The sequence below is a fragment of the Mugil cephalus genome, chromosome 6 (genome assembly GCF_022458985.1).
Source record: "Mugil cephalus isolate CIBA_MC_2020 chromosome 6, CIBA_Mcephalus_1.1, whole genome shotgun sequence".
NCBI lineage: Eukaryota > Metazoa > Chordata > Actinopteri > Mugiliformes > Mugilidae > Mugil > Mugil cephalus.
This window is the reverse complement of record NC_061775.1, coordinates 22282531-22306612: the sequence shown is the minus strand read 5'-3', so window position 1 is coordinate 22306612 and position 24082 is coordinate 22282531. Positions and strand designations below refer to the sequence as shown.

The window sequence follows — 24082 nt, the reverse complement described above, 5'->3', positions numbered from 1 at the left end:
ACTACCTGCAGGAGTTAAAAACTGATCACGAAACACTGCAGACAACATGTTTCTTCAGTTTTCATGTCTTTGCTTCCTTCTCCCATTTTATACATTTCCCCTTTCAACACTGGGTTTATTAGGGATAAAGTGTTTTTTGTTTTCCTCCAGCAATGTGTGACAAATCCCATCTATGCCGTATCTGTGGACGCGTCTGGGTCCAGCGCTGCATGTGTGCGGCTACAAGCCAGACCAGTGCAAACAGATGTCAGTTTCAATCAGCCGAGGATGCGCTAGCGCAGTGACGCAGAGACGCGGCTACAGGAAGAGATTAGCGGCGTTTAGATTGATACTACATGCGTGAGGGATGTTGTGATGAGGGAGCGATTGAAAGGTTGTGAGGAAGAGAGACGGAGAGAGCTGAAGGGATTGAGGGTAAGAGAAGTATAATTCATGAGAAGGGGATAAATGTAGTGTCTGCAGGATGTGATTAAAATGAGAAATGCTGCGCGTGTAGCAGTGTCTCAGCAGCTGTCTGCGACATGTTTTCTGGCTTGTTCTGTTTGCTTAGTATGTTTCTGTTTGTGTACAATGAGTGTATCTTCTGTGTACATTAGGCTTTAGGCCTGGTTTACATACAGGCTTGTGCTAAAGAGAAGCCAAAAGCTGCATAGCCACTTCATTCATTCTTGTATGCAAGGGTATTTTAGAGGGTACTTTAGAGGTAAGAGGCTGCAGGGGGGCACTAAACAAAGCCAAGAGAGGTTCGGGAGAGGTAGTAGTGTTACATGCTGTGCTAAGATTTTATGATTTCAGACCAGAATGTGGCAAGCCTGGGGCCGAACCGAAATGTATGGGAATGGTCGGCTGGAGATTGTCTGCACCTACTACATATGCAACCTCCTTTTTGTGATAACTGGTTGATTAAATGTTTTTGCAAACCCGAGGCTCATGTTGCACCGTATAAACGAACAAGTTGTCGTTGTTGTTGCACTTAAGATATCAGTACACATCCCTCGGCCCTGTGTCTTCAGGCTTTTATCTCAGAACACTGAGCAGTTGTCCTCAGTGGGCGTAGGAGGGAGGACAGACACAATAAACGCTGCTAGTCAGAGAATTCGAAACTTTAATTTTGCTGATCTGAATCAATGTCCCTTTGTTTTTATTCACAAGTATCGTAATTTTGTCATTTCCTGTCAATATATTTGACTATGTCAGGCAATGCTAACATATCGCAGTACATCAGTGTTGAATAATTCTTGGCTGATAATTAACATGTCATTTCAGCACATAAACATTAACGTCATGTTTGCAGTAGCGTAGACAGTGATGCAACCAGATGCACTGTCCACCAGAACATAGAGCGCATGAGAACGTAGTAGTCAGAACTGAAATCTGATAGTACCTTTGAAGTTGTGACTGCGAAACGAAGGAGCTCTCTACTGGTTGAGGTGACTCCAACATTGTGTATACCTGTAAAAAGCAGCGTAATCTATTTTTTATCCTTTTTTTTTCTTTTACTATGAAGCAGTTCATGAGAACTGATCTCAAAGTACAGTATAAATACTTCTATTTAGAAATTAATATCTAATAACCCCATGTATTGCAACAAACAAAAGAAAATTGCTTGTATTTCTTCAACTATGTTCATAATTTATAGTGCTATTAAAAGCATGATGGATTTGTAGGAGTAACAACAGCAGTTATTGAATGCCTTGGCATGCCTGCTGATGGAAAGCTTGTACTCTTCAAGATGATTAGTTTTGCTGTGGGTTTATGTCTGACTAGTGAAATGCGCCTAGTAAATCTACACAGGAGATTACACATTCGAAGTTCACGGCATGACCTCCCAAAACACATTTTTCCCCGTAACTCATTAGAGGAACGTCAGGAGTTTTGGCACCAACTTTCGCTTGCACACAAGATTAAAAATAAACTTTATTAATATTGCTGCAATAATATTAATAAGTTACTTCTCACATCAGGTACATTTATACAACAGCCTAGACACTTCTCTCTTGAGAGAACATGTGCGAGTCAGTTAAACGTGGTAAGTTTCATTTTGGACCGGCTCCATTATCAGTGAATACTTCTGCAAACAACAGACTTTGTGCCCTAAAAGGTGTGCATGATGTTTTGTGGGATCATAAATGATGCTGGAGAGATGGTCCTCCTGCCAGTCATTGCCCCAGCTGCTATCAGATGAATGACTCACAGCAGATAGGGTTTCATTAGCAGACATCAGACCAGTCCACAGAATAGAGGAGCCATTGATTATTTTTTTTCTTCTTCTTCTTTTTTTTATTTTTTTTTACCATATCAGCAGGGAGAGAGACAGAAGGGGAAAGAAAGAGGAGGAAGGGAGCGCTTGGGATTTAGAGGTAGAGAGAGAGAAGTGCAGCTGAGAGAAAACTGCACATCACTGAAACTAAAGCACATGGCACAAAGCACCTGTCATCTGTAGTCGTCTGTAGTCCCACAGTAACCGGCTGATGAACAGTACTGAAAGAAGTGTCGGCCATGTGCTGTTCTGGATCTGTGTCTGTGATGAAAGATGGCCGCAGAGGATAGGTCTTGTTTAAAGAGCTGTCCGTCTAAACTCCCGTTTTTTTTTTTGTTTTTTTTTATCGAATGTATTTAATAGTCAGTTTTTTTTTTTTTTTATTTGTCACTGTGGTAATTATGAACTTCCTCCACATGTCATAAAGAAAAGTTGCAGCAGTCAGCCTTCGCAAAACATCTCTGACCCATTTAGGTATGGACACAGGACCTCTGTGGGGTGTCCGTTGTACCTGAGATCATTTGAGTTGTGTTGGTTTCAGAGTGTGACCACAGTGGACTCGGCCTGTTAGCACGCAACCCCTAGATGTTCAGTCAGACTGGGATCTGGGCGTTTTGGGTTCATCGTCGTATTATGCGAGTTGTTGCAGTTTTTCAGCCAGTTTTTGAGGTGTGGTGGGTGCGTTGCCTGCTGCAGTCATGGAGTGCTGTAACCATGGAGCAGTGTGTTTGGTCAACAGCAACGTTTAGTTGGGTGGTACGCGTCAAATTAACACCCACATGAATGTCGGGAAAAAAAGGTTTCCCACCACAAAAAGTTATTAATGTCACCTGTCAGTTTGTGTTGTTGTGGCTGATCAGTAGGGCTGAGTATTGCTACTGATTTCCTCCCAGCAATCAATGTCATCCCAATTTACAAGCTCTCGGTTCAGTTTGGTGTCAAACAGATTAGATTAGATTAGATATTTCCCTTTTGAGACATTTTTATTTAATCATGACAATTACTTTCTCAAAATTGTTTTCATGGGTTTCAGATATTTGTGATATTTCCACAATATTTTATTGCCTAGTTGGCACATCTAGATGAATGTGTGGTCCAGCTGAGCCATGCAGTTTGTTTTAAGCTGTTGCGTCTGCTAAAGAAGGAATCGTATATGAGGAGGTGATTATGCAGTGTGGCTTGAATTTAGAGTTAGCTTAGTGTGCAGTTATATAGTATTTTGTACTTCATTATACCGCTTGGTTGTTTTAAATACAGTTTTGGAAAAGTGGCAGATTGATAAAATCCTGGAGAGGAAGAAAGGCAATGATTGAACTGTGCGCACTTCAGTTTATATAGCATTGGCCTTGATGCCTTGGTAGTTTGCTGAATCTTGCTGTTATAAATGTCTAAACAGCCCGGCCAATGACACCATTATTTTTTTTTCTTTGACTGATATGGACTGATGGATGCGAAATTTTAAAATGATTAGCAGTGTTTCTTGTTGCAGAAGACCCATCACTCCTGTCAACTTGGAACATTTTCTCAGAGAGATTCAGTGCATCATTGACCTTGTTATTCACTAAGTGCTGAGTAACATTCATTCTATAGCATTTAACATCCTTTCAAAAACAAATGGGCCATGCAGACCAACTCTCTGGCCAGAGTCCAATTTGTCTAAATTAAACGGCAGATAGGAGGAAAAGGAAGTTACTCCCCTGCACTTTCCCCCTAATGATAACAACAATCTTTAGCTTCTGACAGCGACGCAGGGAAAGGAACCGTTTCTACTCTCGTTTCTTTTAAATCTAGATCAGCCCGTCTAAGCAGACCCTTTAAACATCAGCAGCTTGAGGTATTTTTGAAGTGTTTTTGAGTGAATATTAAACACAAATGCAGAATCTTTGACACACTCCTACGCTAATGCTGAGGGACTTTTTTCCCAGAATCACGAGGTTGTGTTTTGCTCTTCATTTTCTCTTCTTGCTAGTCACGAGGCTCTCCGCAAAAGACTTTTATTCGCTAGCATTTGGGAACGAATGTGGAAATTGTTGTCAGCGCCTCTCTTAAGTGTTTCTGTTCATGTCTGGTATTCTCCTAATGTCTTAAAACAGTATCTGTTCAGCGGCCTCTGCCTTTGAGGAGCATGGTCCTTTTGCGAACCTTGATGTGTTTCTCCCCTCCCCTCTCTATTCTGAGCAGTTTTAATAAAAATGCATTTAATAGTTTAATAGCTTCTAATTGTGTTTTCATCACCATTGGTAAATGGGCTGTAACTGAAAGAATTCATAGATGATATATGTTGACTGGTCACAGTGCAGTGTGCTAGGACTGTGCTCTGTGTGATTGTTGGATATGGATATACCGATAAATTATTAATACGTTGGCCTTTATGTGGGCGTGTGTGTGTGTGCACGTGTAATGTTGTTGTTATTATTATGAACGAGAAGTCAAATGTACTCGGACTTGGTTTGTCAAAGCGTGGCATTGATGCAACACTAATTCTGACAGTATACCAATCCCTGTTTGTGTAAACTGAATTTTGCAATGTGCGAACTTTGTCTCTCAATGTCTAAGTATCCCAAAGCTTCATCATTTAAGTTCCCCGAAGCAAGCCGTCTCGTAATCGTGACATTTTATTCCGTAGGGAGGATAGCAGTGGAGGTCTACTCTATGCTCGCGTGCCTCTGCGCTTGTTTGGATTTGTGCATCTGTATATGCTTGAGGTGTCACGCCATCTTCATTTTCCTTTACTTCTGAGCTGCATTCGTTGGAGGACTCTCCTGCATGGCCCCCTTTGTTGTTTTTTGAATTATCAGCTGGTTACGTAACACGGAGTCACTAGCAACAGTGTCTCTTTATTCGTACCTTTGTGCAATTTACAAAACCCATGTGTCCATCATGTTGAACAAATACATGGGACTAAGAGACAACCTATTTACTTTCTTTTTGTAAATGGCAGAAGAAAGATTGGGGGTGGGGGGCTAAACAGATCATGAGAACAGTTCATGAGTCGCCATCATCTAACGCCTGTGCAGGCTGGTTGTTTTCTTTTTTTTTTGTTGTGCAAAACCAGACTGAGTCAGTAAGATGACCCATGTTCTTAGCTGGTGGTTGTGTTATTTACTGTGTTGAAGATTACATCTCATACATACATTAAATGCACCGGTAGGCAGTCGATGCAGCGTGTGTGTGTCATAGCCGTGGTCAACTGGTGGATTGTGTAAGGTTTTTCATGTTGGGCGTTACAGTGACACTGGAAATGGTGGTGGGTTCCCTCAAAGTGGTTCCAGATCTTGTGGTTCATCACGGTTTCTCCCCGCTCTCTTTCCGCCTCTCCTGCTCCCGTGTCACTCTGTCTGTCACACTTCTTCTACTCTTTTTAGACTCTCGCCACACTCTACCTTTACATGACCTTTATTTGAGGAGTCTGTGTTTAAAAAAAAAAAAGTCCCGTCTGAGGTCTCAAATACACTTCTTGTCTTAATGGACCATAGACGGGACATTCCTTTACCAACCAAAATCTGGCCAAACCTATAATCTGGGTGTGAACACGGGGAGGGGTGGAGTCAGCTGCCTCGACCAGAATGAACTGAGATTAGATTGTTGGGAGGAAATAAGACAAATGTAATCCACAGGAATTTGGGCCAGCTTTTTAGGAACCCATCTCGGTGAAAGGGAAGAAGAGATGGGGAAAAAAAAAAGGAGATGGTTTGCTGTTATACATGTTATATTCTTCTTTCCTCTCACTCCCCCCTTTTTTGGCCTCATTTTCATAATTGTTTCTTCTTTTTCTGCAAACAAAGTCATTTCCTGTTCTCCCCTCGGAGCCATGTGGAAGCAGGACGTGACCAGACTGCATCTGAGCTGCTGATAAATATCAACTTTTTGTCAGACCTCATCTGTACAAGACCACACACACACACACACACACACACACACACACACACACACACACGCGCACACACGCGCACAGGGAGTAATTCTGTGTGCAGCCCTGCTTTCAGCTCATGTGGAAACGGCTCGTTCTGTGCAGACTCTTAATCTGACTGTTGATCTGCTCTGTTTGTCTCTACCTGTGTCCCTCTCGCTCGCAGACCACGTGTAATGAAATTCACGTATCTTTACCTGGAGAAAACGGTCATATGGATGGCATTGTAACACAAAGACGCCTGATTTGCTACAGGCAGAGCAGAGGCTTGTCCCCAGTGGACAGTCTCCAATGGATGTTGCTGCTCTGTTGAACCTGTACTATAATAACTAAAGAAAAAAAAATGTCTCAATCCTAGTTTTCCTGCAAGGCAACTTGAAATCTATATTTCATTTAATATTCTTGAGACTATTTTGTAATGCAGGCTTTTTCTTGTATCATCCAAGGGCGTCACAGTGGTCTGATGGTTTGCACTGATTCCTGTTAGCGAGAATTTTCTGGGCTTGAACCACAGGCCGTAGAAAATGTGGATGACGTGTCCATTAGTCTAACTAATGCTGGAATTTCAGGGATATACGTGGCAACATCTGGCAAATTTGGAGATCTCGGGTTAGTGTAAGGGTTAGGTTTGGGATTCCACGAGACTCACTCTCAATTTTTTTTTTTTTTTTTTTTATAAAACTGTGCTGTGCTTTACCTCCACCAGATACAAAGAACTATACCCTGTGTTTGCTTATTTATTTATTTATTATTTTTCCTGCTGTCACAGTCATATGGGACTGCTTCGCTGAGCAGTTGTCATGGCAACTGTTAGTCATCATATTGTCACATGCTGTTGCTATTGCGTCATCAAAACTAAAACTCTTGGAAACGCTTGTAAAATGAACTCCCCCTCTGAGCTGTCATGGTCAAGGGTCACGGTTTCCACTCTGTGTAGAGTCTATGGTTTGAGCCCACTGGCCGGCTGGAGCCGTTCTTTGAGGATGGTGCATGTTCTCTCCCTCCCACAGTCTAAAGATATTGATGATTGGTTACTCTGATTGGTTGTCTGTGTGTGTGCGCATATGTGGTTGTTTGTCCTTGTTAGCCCTACCTATACCTTTGCAATATCCTAATTGTCACTTTGGATAGTTATCAAAGGACAGAAGCCTATTGGACCAAACGTGTGCCAGAAGACGACGCTGGTGCACCTCTGTTTTTCCGCCACTCTCAGACAATAGATTTCATGATGACAAGGAACGACCTTTATATGTGCATGAATCAGAACGCGCTTTATTTGTCTATGTATGTCGACACGTACAAGGAATCTGACTCACAATGCTTTCCGTGTACCACAACAGCTATATATGATGGTGGTATGCACAAAACTGTTTTATGGAGGCCTTTGAGTCCTGTGGGTTGAGGGGAGGGGGCTTTATGGACCAGTCTTGTGCGTCCCACAAATACTCAACATTTGGGATCTAGTAAACTTTTTCATGTGTTTTTCATTTTCGTTTTCAGAGTTGTCCCCAAACCGGTTTTCCGTGTGTGTCTGTGTCATTGCTATGTGGTGGTAGCTTACATGTCTAAGTAACATCCGCATCAATGCCAGGTCCAAAGGTTTCTCAGCAGAACTCTGATTGTCACAAAGATGGTATGGCATTTACTTCTCCTGTCAGTTGTCTTACTAGTAGTGCTAGTATTCAGAGTGAGATGTATTTGTACATTTTCATGAGTTAACAGATGATCAGGACAGTGAAACTGATTCGCTGTAATGTGCCACAGACGAAAGAGTCTGTGTTGGTTTGGTGTTGTCTCTGTCTGGCTGTTACCTGTTCATCGGAATGATGGCCTGTGGAACAAGACTGTTCCTGTGTGTGGTGAAACCGGTTAAGCGTCCTATCATGGGGGAAAAAAAACTACATTCCTTATATACTGCAACTACAATCTGTGAGTATAGATCATATCTGAGGAGTTTGGGCAACATAAATTGCCAGTTTTCAGCTTTGACTCGCTCATTTCCACCGCAGGTGCAAAGCGTTTAACTTGTTAACACATATTGCTTTATCTGTCATCAGATGTTAGTTGTATGGCATTTCTTCTCTCCGCACCAACCTTTGTCGTGTTAAAAAGGCTAATGAAAATTCCTGTTTCCAAATGGATGGTTTCTGTGTCCCCGTGGCCTTTTATCTCTGCCAAAAAATCTTTCAGAACACAAAACATATCACCCGCAAAGGCCACTGTCTGTGTCTTTGAGTTTTTTTTTTTTTTTTTTGGTCTTAATCATTAATGGCCAATCTGCTCAGTAAAATTGTAAAAACTGATTCATCAGTGACTCATTTGAGTTGGCTTTGTGCGTTGGGGTGTGTGTGAGTGTTTTCTCACCACAGACCCTCGATTCTTCCTCCTCATCCTTCTCTCAATACAATAGACGGTCCAAACTCAGCACAAATACAGACATTGTGTCTAAAAAAAATAGACAATCATTTGAAAAATATCCTTCCTTCCATTTTTATAATGGATTATATTTAATTTTATACCCAAACCACCATCTGTCATATGGCTCCCTAACTAATTAAAACTAAAAAGTGTTGTGCGCTACAACCAACTGATAATAACCTCAAAATGCTAATGATGTCTATCTCATAGCCAGTGTTTACCATGGTTACCTTGTATGATGCTTGTTCTGCTGCAGATAATCCTGACAAACATGTTCATTAGATTGAAACATCGATCACGTCAATAAAAAAGTCAATAAACATGGGGGTGAATATTGATCAGTGGGCATGCTGCAGGCACTAAGGTTCTAGAGATTATTTTACAAATAGTTAATCTACCTTTTACATGTTTATCTCTTTGTGGCTGTTTGTGTTTACTTCTTGGTTTACAACATTTAATACATGCTCTTTGTATATTATTTGATTGTCTGTGGTCTGTGTTGTATTTGGAACATTTCACATCTCCTTCATTGTAAATGATATTATTAACTTCACCCCAAAAACTACATTCAGGAGACTCGATCAATATTTGATTGTAACTGAGCCAGACTGGAGCACTGAGAACTCCTCATCGCGTCTGTCTCGACGCTCGGCTAATGAGAGGAGAGCCTTTTTTTTGTTTTGTATTTTTTTTTTTTTTTTTTTTAAAGGTCCTCGATGTGTCGACCTAGAGTGGAGAGATGCATTTAAATTGAATTTGCTATTTCCTCTAAGGTCAACAGACAGGCAAAGTTTTTGGCTGCAGCAGGAGCTTGTTTACCTTCCTAATGAGCTAATTACTTTTTTATAGACTTGTTTTTTTTTTTTTTTTTGCATGTGGGTAAACACTGCATCAGTTTTACCGTACCACATAAATTATCTGCCTCTCAGACTAGTTCTCTACTCATTAAATCACATTTTCAGACACAAGATGTTTGCTGTGAGTTTTGTATGTGTTTTTAATCCTTTTAGAAGCACATGCCTGCAGTAGCCTACATGAATTTTAACAGAATGCATTGAACGTCACGTGAATTGGAGTTGCTGTATTTTAGTGTGACGGTCAAAAACTGAATTGTGACAGTTTATGAGTAGGAACGCATCCACTTAACTGTTGAAATTTATTTATTATTATGTTATTATCATCATTGATTTATTATATCATTATTATTTATTTATTTGTTTTTTGCGTCTGTCTAAAAAAGTTTAGCCTTGAACACCAGACAATATCACATTAGCAAACGTCACACATGCCGTCACTGGAGGCTTGGGAAAGGTCTTCGAAGTCATTGTTGTCCAATTAGCTTTCAGTTGCTGTTCTTCAGGTTGTGGTCACGCAGCCTCAGTTCTCACATCCTACCGGTAAAAAGTCTGTGCTCTTCAAGACATTTTATCGTCTTAATGCTTTCAGGAGAGAAGACAAACTAAAACTATTTATTCGTATCACTGTTTTGCCATTTTATGATGCTGTTCTGCGGGGTATATTTTTAATGAAAACTTGAGAAATGACTAACAGCAGGCCTATTTAGCGATCATCTTGTTGTTGTTGTTAGCGCCCACAAATTTAGTGGAAAGAAATAAATGTGACAGATGGCCTTACATTTTCCCGGCGTTTGTGAAACGTCTGCTGCTCGAGACGAACCGATTGTCGAACATCACTCGTCAACTCTGTGTCCCAGGTAACCGAGGCTACGAAATGCAACATGCATAGAAAGGGGAAAGGAGGATCTTTCTCTATTCTTGCTGTTTTATCCTGGTACTGGTAATGAGGTTCCGCATGGCGGCTACACATGACATTTCTGGTACTGTCAGATTAATGTGGATGAAAGAAGAAGGTAGGATTTCTACTTTTTTTTTTTCTTTTGCCCCCACACCCGCTGGCAGCTGTGTTGATGTGTTTTGACATGACTGAAATAGCTGGGGACCTGTCTTTTCCAGAGGGTCTGAGGCCTAGCGGGGGGGGGTTTAAACAAGTGTAGTGCGGCTGCAGCCATACATACAGATTTTGAGAAATCATCTCTACCAAATAGAGGTCACACAAAAATTGTAGCAAGTTTAGAAGCTTCAATCTATTTTCAGTTACGTGTATACGTGAGAAAAAGCTCCACCAGCTGCCCGACTGTGTCGTGTAGAGGGGTGGTCGACATTGTTCATGACGGAGCAGCTTCCGAAAGATATTTAACAACCTTAGCCTACAGGTTACAGGCTGTTGGTTGGGCCTGGACCTCCAGAAATCCACTACCATCTCCTTGGTTTTAGCTGTATTGATCTTAAGGTTGTCACTGGTCGGTGGTCACCATGAGACGCAGTTGTTTACATCCCACAATGGCAGTGTCATCTTAGAAACCCAGGATCTTCAACGTGTTTCATGCCATGACTCTTTTTTTAAAAAAAAAATCTGCAACGCGTCCTGACACACTTTCTGTTGTCAATGAACTGAGATTAAAACAGATGTTGAACTTTCCCAGCATGTGTCTTTAACTGTGGTCTGCAGTCGCAAAATGATGTTCCATTATGAGTGATGCTATCTGGAGGACATAACCATACATTTGTTTGTCGAGAATTATCAGTCTGCGACATGGGCACCAGCGCCAGCTTGGAGCACCAGCTGGAGGCGGAGAGGGCACTCGGTTCCCATATCGGCCTCTCTGATCTATGAACGTCCGCGTCGATAAATGGACGGACCGGTTTAAAATACATCTTCCCCCTGTGTCTTTGTGCCGAAAATCTATGTTAAAAGCTACTTTGTTGGCTGTGCAGCCGGGTCACTGGACACGCAGGCCTTGGCGGATGTTATTTGGAGCCTGGGGATGAGAAACATAAGTGCTGCTTGTTTATGTAAATGGAGGGGGGTGGACAAAGACTGGTAATAAATAGCCAACGTCTTCATTAGAAGCAGAATACACAAGACTGGACTTTTTTTTCCTCTTTATAAACATCGTGCGCCTCCATCACTACTACACTCCATCAATATTAACATTGAATTTTCTCGTTCTAATCTATACTTTTCCGATAAATATTTTATGATAGAGCCCAGAACAACATCTATGATATCTGCCATGTTCTTGAAACAATTGAAAATATAGGCCAATAATTTAGCAAGAAAACATACAGAACATTCTCTCTTTTCAGCTTCTCAGTGTGAACATTTTCACATCTTCTTTCCTGACATATAATCATTTACCACATAATTGTGGAAAACTGCAGGATCATGAAGGATGAAAATACTTTAAGTCAATTATTTCTATCATTATCTGCTCCTGAGACATTTATTTAAATCTGTTAAATAAAATACTAGCGACTGAATGGATACAGAACGGGTGCACAGATGGATGCATCAGCACCGTCCTCATTCTCAAACATCTTTTGTTCGTCTCTGCACCAACTGCCAGAACGCTGCTACGCGGTTTCTGGCCCTGACCCACTTTCCTTAAAGGTGGATGACGTCACTCGATGAAACATTTCTTTCATTTTTTTTTTCTTTTTTTTTTGAGGGTGCATTCATGCATCAAAACAAACACGCACCGTCCAATCCCTAGCACATTTGTCTATATGAACTGCAGGCGTTACACTTGATGGCTCACAGAGACGCCACCTGGACAGTACAGTCGAACACTAATTTTAGCATCCAGGGCTCAAACGGAAACTGACACCACCTCTTTGTCTTTTCTCTGCTGCGCTGACACAGGCCCACTCACTGAAACACACGCACACACACTTTGGCATGGAAAAATACATGAGGCTGAGAGGATTTGGGTACTGTGGCAGTTTCTAGAGGTTTTCCTATGTCATGCCTCCATAGTTTTCCATTTGTGATCCCAGGTAATGAGGAAGCAAATCCATGGACAGCCTCCCCCTTCTTAGACTCTTCCTCCATCTTTGGTTTTGAGCTCGGAAGGTAGATTCAGTTCTGAGATGAGCGCAGGCAAAAGAAGGTGAGGGAAGTTGCAACAAATGTGTGCATGCGAAAGATGATGAAAGAGGATTCAAATATCATTTCATATGCACTGACTCATTTGCACAAATCTGAAGTTAGTTTAGTCAGTAATGAGATTTCTTCATATTTAAAGGTGACTCCTCCATGTTGCATTGTACCTACTGAATATGAGCGCATGGTTTTCATTTGCACATCCTTTGTTCATAAATATGCTTCCACAGTGTTTTCCGCTTTGCCCTTTTTTCGGAGTCAAACTTTCTGCTTTGAGCTCGTCTGCAAAAACAGCACACGAAGTAAAATGGAGGCTGCGTCCACATTGCTACTTGTCACGTGTGCTTGTGGCTTTAGGGCGCTTTTCTTCCTCAAGAGTTCTTGCAGCGCTGTGAGGTCATTGTAGCTTACGCGTCGTCTTTCCTCACCTGTCTGCTCCACCTCCTGCTTCTCAGGGCCAAGAGGGATGAGTCACTCAGACAAAAGAGCCCTTTAAGCCAGTTTGCAGTATGCCCATCCACATTTCTGTGTGTCTGCTGCACGTCAGTCCTTCTGCCTTCCTGTCTCGCTGCATGCTACGCTTCTCGCGGCCTGTCTGTCTGTTTTTGTTTTTGTTTTTTTATGGGGGGGGGGGGCTTGTTTATGTGCCTGTCAGGCTTCGTCCTGTGCCACTAATTACCTGTCTCCTTGTCTGCTAACCTCGCTGCCAGCCTGTCAGTCGATCCTCATGCTTCTCCTCGTGCTTAGCTTGGCTCAATACACAACAGTCCAACGCGCCGTCTCCAAACTGTAATCCTCACATGCCACCTGAGCATGCTTCGACATGCTCGCCGCATTTGCTTCTAAATTAAAACTTATTATTTTTTTTTATTTTTTTTAAGAGAGACATGCATATAATTATAGGTATTAAAACAAACAACAGCTTAAGGAATTTATTTAATTCTCTGATTGGTATGTTCCAGTTCAATAGAATTATTTTATTACTTCTCAATGGCGTATTATCGTCCTTTCCACTTACTATGCACAGCAGCACAGGTCTCCCATTCAGAGTCTGGAGTGGCCTCGCCTGGTCCGCTCTGGTGCAGCTGGCAGCGCGAGCTGTGTGCGTCTGTTCGACTGGCTAGTTGGCTGATGAAACCTCTCCATCTCTTCCCCCTTTGGAGCAGCTTGTTAAACTGCCTCGGCTCTTCCTGTTTATAAGTAGAACCGTCCTGTGAATGTAATTTTGTCCATGGGTGATTTCGATTTCTGTGAACATGCGTGGGCTTGTTTTGTTCCCAGAGCATGGTGTGCCGTCCAGTTCATTTCTCTGGCTCTGTGGCTTATGTAGCTGAGGCTGATGCACCAGATCCTTCCTTTGCAGAAGGAGACGGATAGTCCCACAGGAAGTGGAATCGCAACCCTTAGTTTAAATCTGTATTTCTTGTCTGTATTAGATAGGCAGTATTTTCTTAAATGTATTGTTACATCCCAAAACAACATGGATTCTTTAAAATTACTGTGGGAAGTTTTACTTGATGAAAACTGAGCTCTAAATTAGGTTTTTAAGTTGGATATCAGTGCCCTGTCAAAATCAGACTTGGACACTTTACTGCTTAAACCTTCCTTTCCTATCTGACAAACCATCACTCGGCTTAGACGCTGTTGTATTGAAGGTACTTTCAATTCAGTTCAGTTTTATCTATATAGCATCAATAGTGATACAAATTGTATGAAGAGAAACCTCCAGAGCAAGGTCAATTTCCTCAATGAAATTTGTTTAAATGTATTTTCATGCCTCCTTATGGTTGACAGCTGTGGAATGCCGATGTCTAAGACAAATAATTACAATACAATCGTGATGACATATTTCAATTTATTGTGATGGGAACTTGTAGCTTCCGTGTTTAAATCATCACGGTGAAAGCTTGTAATTAGCTTTCTTATTGCAGCCTTTCATGACGATTCTTTTATTGAAGGCTTTATAAGTGACAGCCACTTCCTGTAGGTTGAAGGGTGGATCTCACAGAGCTATAATGATTTCACATTGTTCTTGGTGAGTTTGTTTTCACTTCTGAAGACTCTTTCTAAAGTTGTATCCTGCTTCTCTAAGTTTAGCATCTCAGCTCAAGATTCTTATCTCTGCTTTTTGGAGATCAGATCAGAAAATAATTCCCATCCTAATGTTAGAAGAAGAAATTAAATGTGGTCAGTGTGGTGTTCTCACTGAGTTTTTTTTTTTTTTTTTTTTTAAAGACAGTGTCCTGTCCTGTTTGGCTTCATGTCCTTTGGCTGTTCCCAGAATCAAATTACTGCGTCTTGAGAAGAGACCACTAATTACGTTAGCACTAGTACTAGCATCCCCCTGAACGGAAGCCATCAAGTCATTAACCAGCGTGCACCACACACACTCTGTTATTTCCCTCTCTGTTAATTAGCCCGTGCCATACGCATTCATGCACTGTACTTTTTCACATTCATGTCATCCAGTCAGATGCGGGTCCTCCTGTGCTCTAAACATGAGATGGTCTGTAAGTTGTTATTTGTTGAATGGTGTGTGAATGCAGCAGGAATTCAGTTTGCTGGATGTTTGCTAATGCAAACCTGGTCGATGTCAGTCTCCCGCTATTTATTTCTCTTCTTCTTTTTTATCTCGAACTATTTATAATATTTCAGAGGAACCCTACAGAATGAGAGAAAGCAAATGGATGTTCACAAGAGGCACGTAAACGAATCTAACAAGGAGAATTAGAGTGAAATCCCTCAGATTAGTGCAGTGAGGAGCTGCCATGTGCACACTGACACATGAAGAGACACACATACACATAATGCTCTCTCATTTGCACAGCTGTAAATCTGTCAGCTCTCGCTCGGGGGCAGCGGCAGGTTTACAGCAGAGAGAAACCCAAAAGAAGGAATTACGAGAAGGGGGAGGGCCCCAGAAAGGGTGAGAAATGCAGAAAGGTATTTTTAAGACCTCAACTTAAGCCTGAAAGTTGCAGCACGTGGCCGGACGTTTTTATAGATTTAGATGAAATGGATTTCAACCGAAGACTCAAATAGTCGTTGAGACTTTAGGCTCGGCGTGATGTCAGACTGACGCACGTTCACAGTCGTCGCATGAAACAACCTGAGACTCCGTGGTGTAGATGAAGCGGCTGAGGAGAACTCGCTGTCAATCACAGCCTTTGTAGCCCAGCTGTTGAAAGAACAATTAAAGCTCCCCTCATTACGCGACACGCTGAGCGAGCACGCTGCTTCCTCACGTCGAAGCCTCCGGCAGCTAGTTCAGCCAAGATCAGAGAAATGGAAACATTTTAGTTGGAGATTGAAAGAAGAAATCTTAAGTGAAAAATGAAGCCTTCAGTGCTCTGGGAGAAAAAGTAGAGACTCGGTCTCAGTTAATGGGAGGATGCGTCTGTGTGCAAATGTTCTTTGTATTTGTGAGATACAGCAGATAGCAAACAGCACGTACAGTACGCGCTCGCAGGCACCCACGCAAACAGTGTGATGGTTGCAGCGGTCACCTTGCAAAAGTGAAATGTTTTAGGTGATTTATTGTCGTAAATTGGAGCGCAGTGAAACGTTAAAAGGCAAAACAGAAAGCGCGTTGCTATTTGTTCAGTAACTTCCTGAACTGAAAAAGTAAAACATCTGTCATTACTGGGACGTTTTCCTGTTTTCATCTTTATTCACCTTGTAAGGGACAGTAAAAGTCCCCACCCGCTAGGGAGGCATGTATTTTTTATGCTCTTATTCTCATGAGTAATGCTTTTGGCAGCTTTTAGAGGAACAAGTGCCACTTCCTCACAAACGATCAGCAAGTGCCCATGAATATTCATCAAGCTCTTGACGTGCATGTGCACATACTGTTTTGCGCACCCAGTTTTGTTTCACAATGTGAACACTTCTTCATTCCGAGTGCGTGTGTGTGTATATGTGTGTATGTGCTAAAGCCTTGACAGTGATTATCAATAGACTGCCAGGCTGCATATGTTAGGATCAATTAGAGAGTATTTCTGGGGGTCCAGAAGGTCTTCTTCAATTGATTTTCTATTGTGGACACTGATGTAAAAGTAGTGAAGTGAAATTCAGACTGTAAACACTCGCAAGTACACCTTTCATGTGGCGACGCACTTCTGTATTTGCATCTTTTTTTCTGTTCTGCTTATGTGATCAGTGTAGCGTAGAATATAGCGTGTACATGCAGACCTCAGCATTTTTTTTGTTAAGATGATGACGTTTGTTCTTTAATTCATGATCAGAGTCACTGGTGTTGAATTTGAGCACCAGACACAGATCAAGGACAGTGACACAATCTCTTATCTGTGTGTGCATACGTGTGTGTGTCTGTGTGTGTGTTGAGAAGAGGTAGCATCAAGTTCCTGATCTGAGGCTCAGTCTGTTTCTGCTTGAGGTATGAGGAAGAGATAGGCTTGTCTTGACGTCGTGTGATGGGTTCACAACCATGCAAAGGCGAGGAAGAATGAGAGTAAAGAAATCACCAGTGAAGACATGGAGGGGGACAGCTGGGCTTTCATTTTGGGTAAGACAGAGGAGGGAGAATTGGAGATTGGTTAGACCCTCATAAATGTAGCAAGGGTTTGATCAAATGAAACATATTGATTGTGACTGTACTTCCTTCAAGGTAAGAGGACAAAAGGACAAGTTTATTCTTTTTAAAACAAGGCTTTTCAGGACAAGTGGAACATTCTTGTTAGTGTGTTTTAAGGATTCCTGGAAAATAAAGCGATGCAGAAAGGAGTTGATAAATTCAATGATTTACAGTGATATTTGGCTTGACTTCTATCAGCGATTTGGTCAAAGTGCACATTGATGGAGCAGCAGAGTTCAAACTTGTTGTTGATAAAAGCGAAATGCAAAAACAAACGGAGCATATCTATAAGAAATTTCAGTTTTTCAGTTTAACAATAGAAAGTTGAGCCTGAATGACAGGTTGATTGCTTCTGTTTATTTTTTTTTTGTTGTTGTTGTTGTTGCGTTTGTTCTGCGGCTACGCCTGACTGGATATGCAAACTATCTACTTTGCTCGCTCAACAGAATTCAGTGTCTGTTTAAATGTCCAGGCCGTTTACCAAAAGCTTCCTTTCCAGTATCAACACACTTACACACCTGAACAATGTAGTCATCATGTGTGTTGTGCATTGAGCCGCTCCATTAGAGCAGGAGATCAGTGCCGATCTCAACTTTTCCATTACACGATTACAAGCGGCAATTGAATGGCTATTCAGTGCATTTGAAATCTGCCGTGCTTTCCTCTGTGTAACTGTCCTCATTGAATAGATTTTTATGGATCTAAAGACATTTTCCGTTCTAAAAAGTTGCCTTGGGAATTGGAAGGTTGTCGGCCCATCCGCGATAACCCTGAACGCATTTTTAGCCGGCGTTTGCCTTCACAGGGACGCGTCCAGCCACTCAATAATACATTTAAGAAAACACCGCCTTTTATCTCCCGGATGATTCATGCCAGAGAGGTGACCCCCACCTTTGAGCCTTTAACCCACCCGCAGACCCCACCTTTCAGTCATGCCTTTCTGTGCCTCTCCTCGCAGTAATTCACCCTTGTCCTCTTCTTTCTTGTCAGGATTGAAAAAACGTACCAGGAAGGCCTTTGGGATACGGAAGAAAGAGAAGGACAATGACTCCACGTAAGTGCTCTGTGTTTTGTGTGATCCGAGCTCCGAGCGTATCAGCCGTGCCGCCGCTGGAGGTATTTCCAGTGACGCTGCGCAGCTGGGAAAAGAGCTGACTTAAAGCTCAGAAGAAAAATGGATTTATGACAGCAGGTCCGCTCTTTGCATTTCAACTGAACAAAATGGAAGTATTACAATAAGTATGAGCAATGTCAAGATTAGTATTAAGTGCAGTTCTTGTCAAATAGGCTATAGAAAATGCTAGACAGCTACGTCCATTAACAATGTACGGTTCAGTATCCATTGGTCAATTAGTAACCACGGCGGTACAGTCTATAGTCTGCTGTATTGTGCCTATAATTCATATAATCCGTTTGGTCAATCTTTGTAAGACTTTGCATTGAACTCTAAGTCATACTTTAAAAATGTGTATGTGCTGGGATGTTAGCGGGAGTGTGATGTTTGAGTGAATTAGCATGATTATGAAAACATTATCCTCGAATAACCTTTTAAATGGTTTTGTCTAATTAGCCAAGTGCTTGTTTTCAAAGTGAAGAGCTTACACTTTAAATCGTGTTTTCTCGTCTCTTTATTTCTCACAGGGGGTCGCCAGACAGAGACGGGGGTGTAAGTAATGGAACACATTTATTACATACAAGCCCTTCTATTCATTTGTAAATTAGTTCTTCGTTGTAGCCACTAGTTACTGGAGGAAATTTCATCTGATGACTATGAGGTGCATCATTTCTTTTCCATTTTCTTCTTCTTCTTATTTTTTTTGTTTTTTTTTTTTACTCGCCAGGAACCCCAAGAGGTTGATTCGGTACTGAAATCAGCTCCTTAGAGTAGACTACCCTCTAGAGTAGTGTAGCGTGTGTCGATTTTAGACTAGTTCTGAAAAATGAGTTTGTTCTTCAGCTCATCAGTGAGCTGCCTGTGTTTGCGTTCCAGCTCTCTTTTCATTAGCGGGCTCTCTGAAAAGACTTTGGGGGTAAAAAAATGGCAACAGGCCGCCCCCTGAGACATTTGTGGTGGCGTTCTGCAGCTCCATTGGAGTGTTTGCAGCATAATAATCACCATCTCTTTTATGAGATCATCAGCGACCAGGCAGATATTCACTCAATGTTTTGCAAATGTCAGTATATCTGATCAATAACAAAAAGGAAGGAAAACCTTTAAATTTAAGGTGGATGTTTGTAGGAGACTATTAGCTGCAACATACAGTAGTTCTCCTGTGGTTGTGTAGTATTACTAGTAGTAGTAGTGTAGTCATGCATAGCATGCTGTACCTCAAGTGTTTGGTGGGATTTTAATCGCTCTCCATGTTCTTCGTCTCAGAAGAAGTCAAACGGGACCGCCAATGGCTTCTACGGAGAAATTGACTGGGACAGATATGTGAGTAAATGTTTGAATGTAGCATTTTACAGTCTCAGAACGGTTCTTGCATTTGATCAGCAGCACTCGCCTCAAAAACTTTGATTTTGACATGCTTCTAAAATTTAAAGATCTGTAAAATTTAAAGTGCTGCTGACTTATTAAAGGCATCCACAGGCTGTAAATAAGCCTGAGGTTGCACCATTTTTTTCACTAAAATGTGACTTAGTGAATAAATCTTTACTCAATATGTGTTTCAGAACTCGCCCGAGGTGGACGATGAGGGCTACAGCATCAGGCCTGAAGAGGAATCGGAGGAAGGAGATATCCTCAGCTTCGTTGGTCATCATATTCTCTGTCAAGTCACTTTGGCTCACTAACAACGAATGGCTCCGATTGATTGTGCAGGATTTTAAATTAATCCACACTGGTAGATTGTTTTGTGTGCAAATTAATAGGTGTTAGCATTTGGCTTTTAAATCAGTTAAAACAGATGCGCAGAATTAATTCTCATGTTGGTTTATTGAGAAATACACAGGAAAAAAACAACTTTTGACCAAAATTTGTCAGCAGTTTAGCAATCTAATAACAGTGTCAAAGGAGAATGAATAAGTGACAGACCGGATGTGAACCTGCAGTTTATGAGAAAAGTTCCATTAACTTTTTTGTTAATTGTGGAGACATCACTGTAATCAGTGCGTTGGTTCTCGTCGCTGTCTGCTCCTGTTTTCTTGTTTTGTTATTTGACTGTTTGTGATGCAGGTAATGTTATTTTAATGACTTTGATTTGTAGGGATTCAGTGGACAAGCATGCACCAAAATAATGTCTGGGTCTGGTCCTCACCCACAATGACATTTTGTCACTTAAAAATAAACTGGTTTCAACAAGGAAGTTCCATTTTAATTAGGAGAAGATATAATTATTTAGTTTGGAAGTGGTGCTTGATTGCATGTTTAAGTCAAAGGCATTCAAAGATTATTTATTTATTTTTTTTAGATACACATGATTTAGCAAGACAAAGAGAATAATAATATTTGAGGAAAGGGCTTTTTATTTATTTTTTGCTTTCCTTGACCTTGAGCTACCACCTACCACCAAAAAACCCCACTTCTTCTCTTCGGACGAGTCCGAGGAGGAGGAGGACCACAGGAAAAAATTCAAAATCAAGATCAAGCCGGCGGATCGTGTCGTGTCGGTGCCCTCGGTGGACGAGCTGAAAGCCTCAATAGGCAACATAGCTCTGTCCCCATCCCCTATGGTGAGTACCTCCGCTGCCGCTGCTGAGTTTCTTTTAATGGACATCTGCGTTGTTTGTGGCGTGCGTATGCAGATCTTGACTTGGCTTTTAACTGTGCACTGGTGCAGCTGTGCAAGTGTGTCATCCACATGCTTCCTCGTGTGTGCCAATGCTGAGCTCCTCTGCTGCTATTTTTCAACATTTATTGTTTCCCAATTAACGGGTTTTTACACAACAGCGGTACTAGTTTATTCCAGTGAGTCAGTTGAGCGCAACAATGTGTTTTAAAATCCTAGAGTGAAACCTCAAGTTTATGTTGTGACATTATGATGCTTGTTACACTTGTGGTCAGTGGTGTCATGGACCTAAGTGTTCTCTCCTGGTTAGTTTAACACAAGGCAGATGTGCGACCGCAACAGAAGCCCTCAGACTGTGCGCTGCATGCTGCGACGGTCTCGCTTTAAGTCGCGCAGCTCGGTCAACGAGTGGAGATCCGAGCACTCGTTCCCTTTAGACAACCTGTAATTTCCAAGTGTGACTCAGGAGAAGGCATCGGGCGTCCCTGCCTCGTCCTACCTGCGCCCCGTACTGATCCCTGTGTTTTCCAGCGAGGACTCTTAGCTTGGGTGTCTGTCTGTGAATAATTCAGGTAGGAAAGTGGGCACAATGAACCCGTGTGTCGGTCTGCTGTACATTGAGATTGCTTGCGGTCATTTGAGATTCCAGCCTGGGTAATTTAATCCAGGTTCAGCGTGTTCACCCACCGACGACGTTAACCCGATCAGGTGCGAAGGCTTTTTCATGCTTGTGTAGAAAGTGGAGTGTGCTGCAGTTACATACAGTTGATCTAAAGCAAAATGTTTTCCAGGCCTAGGACCCCCAAACTGATGGAGAGATAAGTAAGTAGGGAACCCCCTACCTACCGTATGTGTTCTATATTAAATTCAACCTAGTGCTATTTATAAATATATATATTATTGTTATCATTTTGCGTTCAAAATTAAGATATTCAAGCATATTCAAATATTAACTTTTTTTATTTCAAACATATGCAACAGTAGGGTGGCTGTAATATTGCAGCATTCCTCAGGGATTTCACCCGGGGACGGAATAGGCTCTCGGCCAATTGTGGGGAATGTGACAGTCGGCGTGTAATATGCAGCCCTGTGATTGGCTCAGCAGCTATATGGGCGGGTCCTTCTGTGTGCAGGAGGCTTAGATTGAGAGGTCTCAGATAGTGTGGCCCTCGGCATGAAATGGTGCGCTATTGAGTGACACTGAACAAACTGAATGAACATCTTCTGCCTTGTTTTTATTAGTAGGTTTGTGAAGATTATGAGTCATCCAGGTCAGGTTTTGTCTACAACGAGGCAACTGGATGTGTTGGAGGTTTCCTGAAGAAGTTTCACCACTCATCTATGAGGTCATTTCTTTTGTAGCTGTAGGACTTTTGGTGAGGTTTTTATCTTAGAACGCCTGCATCGGTGCCCACCTGTAACAAAGGCCCGTTAAAGATCCACTACTCACTTGAGGCAGAGGATGTTATTCAGATTAAGGAGGGCGGTGTCTTCTTTGCACGGTTAATGGTCCTCTAATGAGCCATCTGTGTAAAATTGGAAACCCCTTCTTTAAACAGGGAGGTGGACGGAAACACCACTTATCAGCCTCTTACAATACAGTCTTAATATCTTTCCCTGATAAATTTCACACCTTAAGAGTTTCGTGCTGCCGGTGGGTCGTGAGAGAACCATTAACTGAAAGCAAAGACAAGATCCCCCCCAGGATAATATGAATAACCTCTAACTGAGATAAGTGTTGGGCTCTTAACAGACACAGGAGTTTCAGGTGGGCATCGCACACAGACACAGGACACTTTGATGTGTGGTGAAACATTATAGCCTCGTTTGGATACACTGATCAGGCATAACATTATGACCACCTGACTAATATTTTGTAGATGTCCCTTGTGCCTCCAACACAGGATGTTGTTAGTGGCCGGCCTTGATGTCATATATCTAGTGAATTTGGAGGCCAGGTCAACACCTTGTGCCGTTCTTTATGTTTTTTTTGAGTTGTGTCTGTGCATCCTGCTGGGGACGACATCCACACGAACGTCAGGTTCAAAAGTTGACTCGGAGTCATGTGATTGTTGACAAATGCATCCTCCCGTTGTTGCGATTACAAAACCGCCAGCTTCACCTCCACCAGTTGAAATTAACATCACGTTTGCTCGGCCTGAACTTTTTCCCTTGCATATAAATTATGTGAGTCACACGCAGGGTCATCCCAGTCCCTGGTAACCGTGACGATGGACTGACAATGAAATGGTTTGATGAAAAGAGGGAGATGCCTCAAAAAGCAAGCACTGTTTTGTTTTGTTTTTCTCCATTTTTTTTTTCCTCAGTCTCGTCTAGTTAAAGTTCATCTCCTGACTACAATACTCACATTGTAGAAAGCAAGACTAAGCCCATTTAAATATCATTTATATTCTTTAGACTAAACCCTGAGAGTCCACATTATACATGAGGCTCTCAGCCGTTCTGCGCTGTATCTGCGAAACCTTGACATGCTGTTTCCCCAGCATGTGACAAGTGATACTGTGTCTTATGTATTCTGAGAGCACGGGCTTAATTTCCATGGTAATGTTTGATATAGTCTGCATGAATTATTAATGTGTACAGAAGCCTGTGAGAGGGGCACGATGATGCAGATTAACAGCTTATTTCACATAAAACCTCAGCCGGGATGCGGTGTTCACATCATGTTAGGAGGAGGAGGAGGAGGAGGTGTACATGGAGGGATGAAGGATTGACTGAATGCGGTGGAAAAACCATCGGCCTACAGCACATTTATTTATTTGTCTTTCATTGTGATTGCGGTGTTTGCAGATGACTGTGCACATTGTACACGCTTTGCTTTGCCGGTGGTTCTCCTCTAACAATTCCTCTCCTGTCTTCCTTTTTTTTTTTTTTATCTCCCTTTTAACGCTTGTTCTTTTGCTCAATCAAATGATGCTAACCTCTGTAGAGGAGTCCGGTAAGCCTTTGCTTTGTTAATATTTTCTTTGTCTAGTAACTTTTTCATACTTCTTACATTTTTTTTTTTACTGTGTTAATGTGTTGCCGAAAATAGACAAACTTATGAAGCAAGATATTAAGGCAGCGTGTGGTAACTTTAAGCTTTAGCACTGACCCTGTATTTCAAGGGGCTAATAAGTGCCTGCATGCAAGTTAAATTGTTTGCTCAGGTACTTAGACCACAATAGTCTCTGCTGAGTAAGATGTAT

At 41.8% G+C, this 24082-nt stretch overlaps 1 protein-coding gene across 20 annotated transcripts in view; it reads left to right on the top strand.

The window, feature by feature from the left end:
- Positions 1-24082, top strand: part of sgip1a (SH3GL interacting endocytic adaptor 1a) — a 69449-nt gene that overhangs the window by 22336 nt on the left and 23031 nt on the right. For 8 of the 20 annotated variants that reach the window (XM_047586532.1, XM_047586539.1, XM_047586548.1 and 5 more), the window contains 7 exons: positions 18136-18199; positions 18787-18811; positions 18987-19007; positions 19523-19579; positions 19819-19882; positions 20645-20817; positions 23824-23832. In XM_047586532.1, the coding sequence (XP_047442488.1) occupies positions 18136-18199; positions 18787-18811; positions 18987-19007; positions 19523-19579; positions 19819-19882; positions 20645-20817; positions 23824-23832 (413 nt within the window). Of the gene's footprint in view, positions 1-16863; positions 17077-18135; positions 18200-18786; positions 18812-18986; positions 19008-19522; positions 19580-19818; positions 19883-20644; positions 20818-23823; positions 23833-24082 lie in introns of those variants that run through there. The other 12 variants (XM_047586543.1, XM_047586553.1, XM_047586540.1 and 9 more) reach the window with 10 other exon arrangements.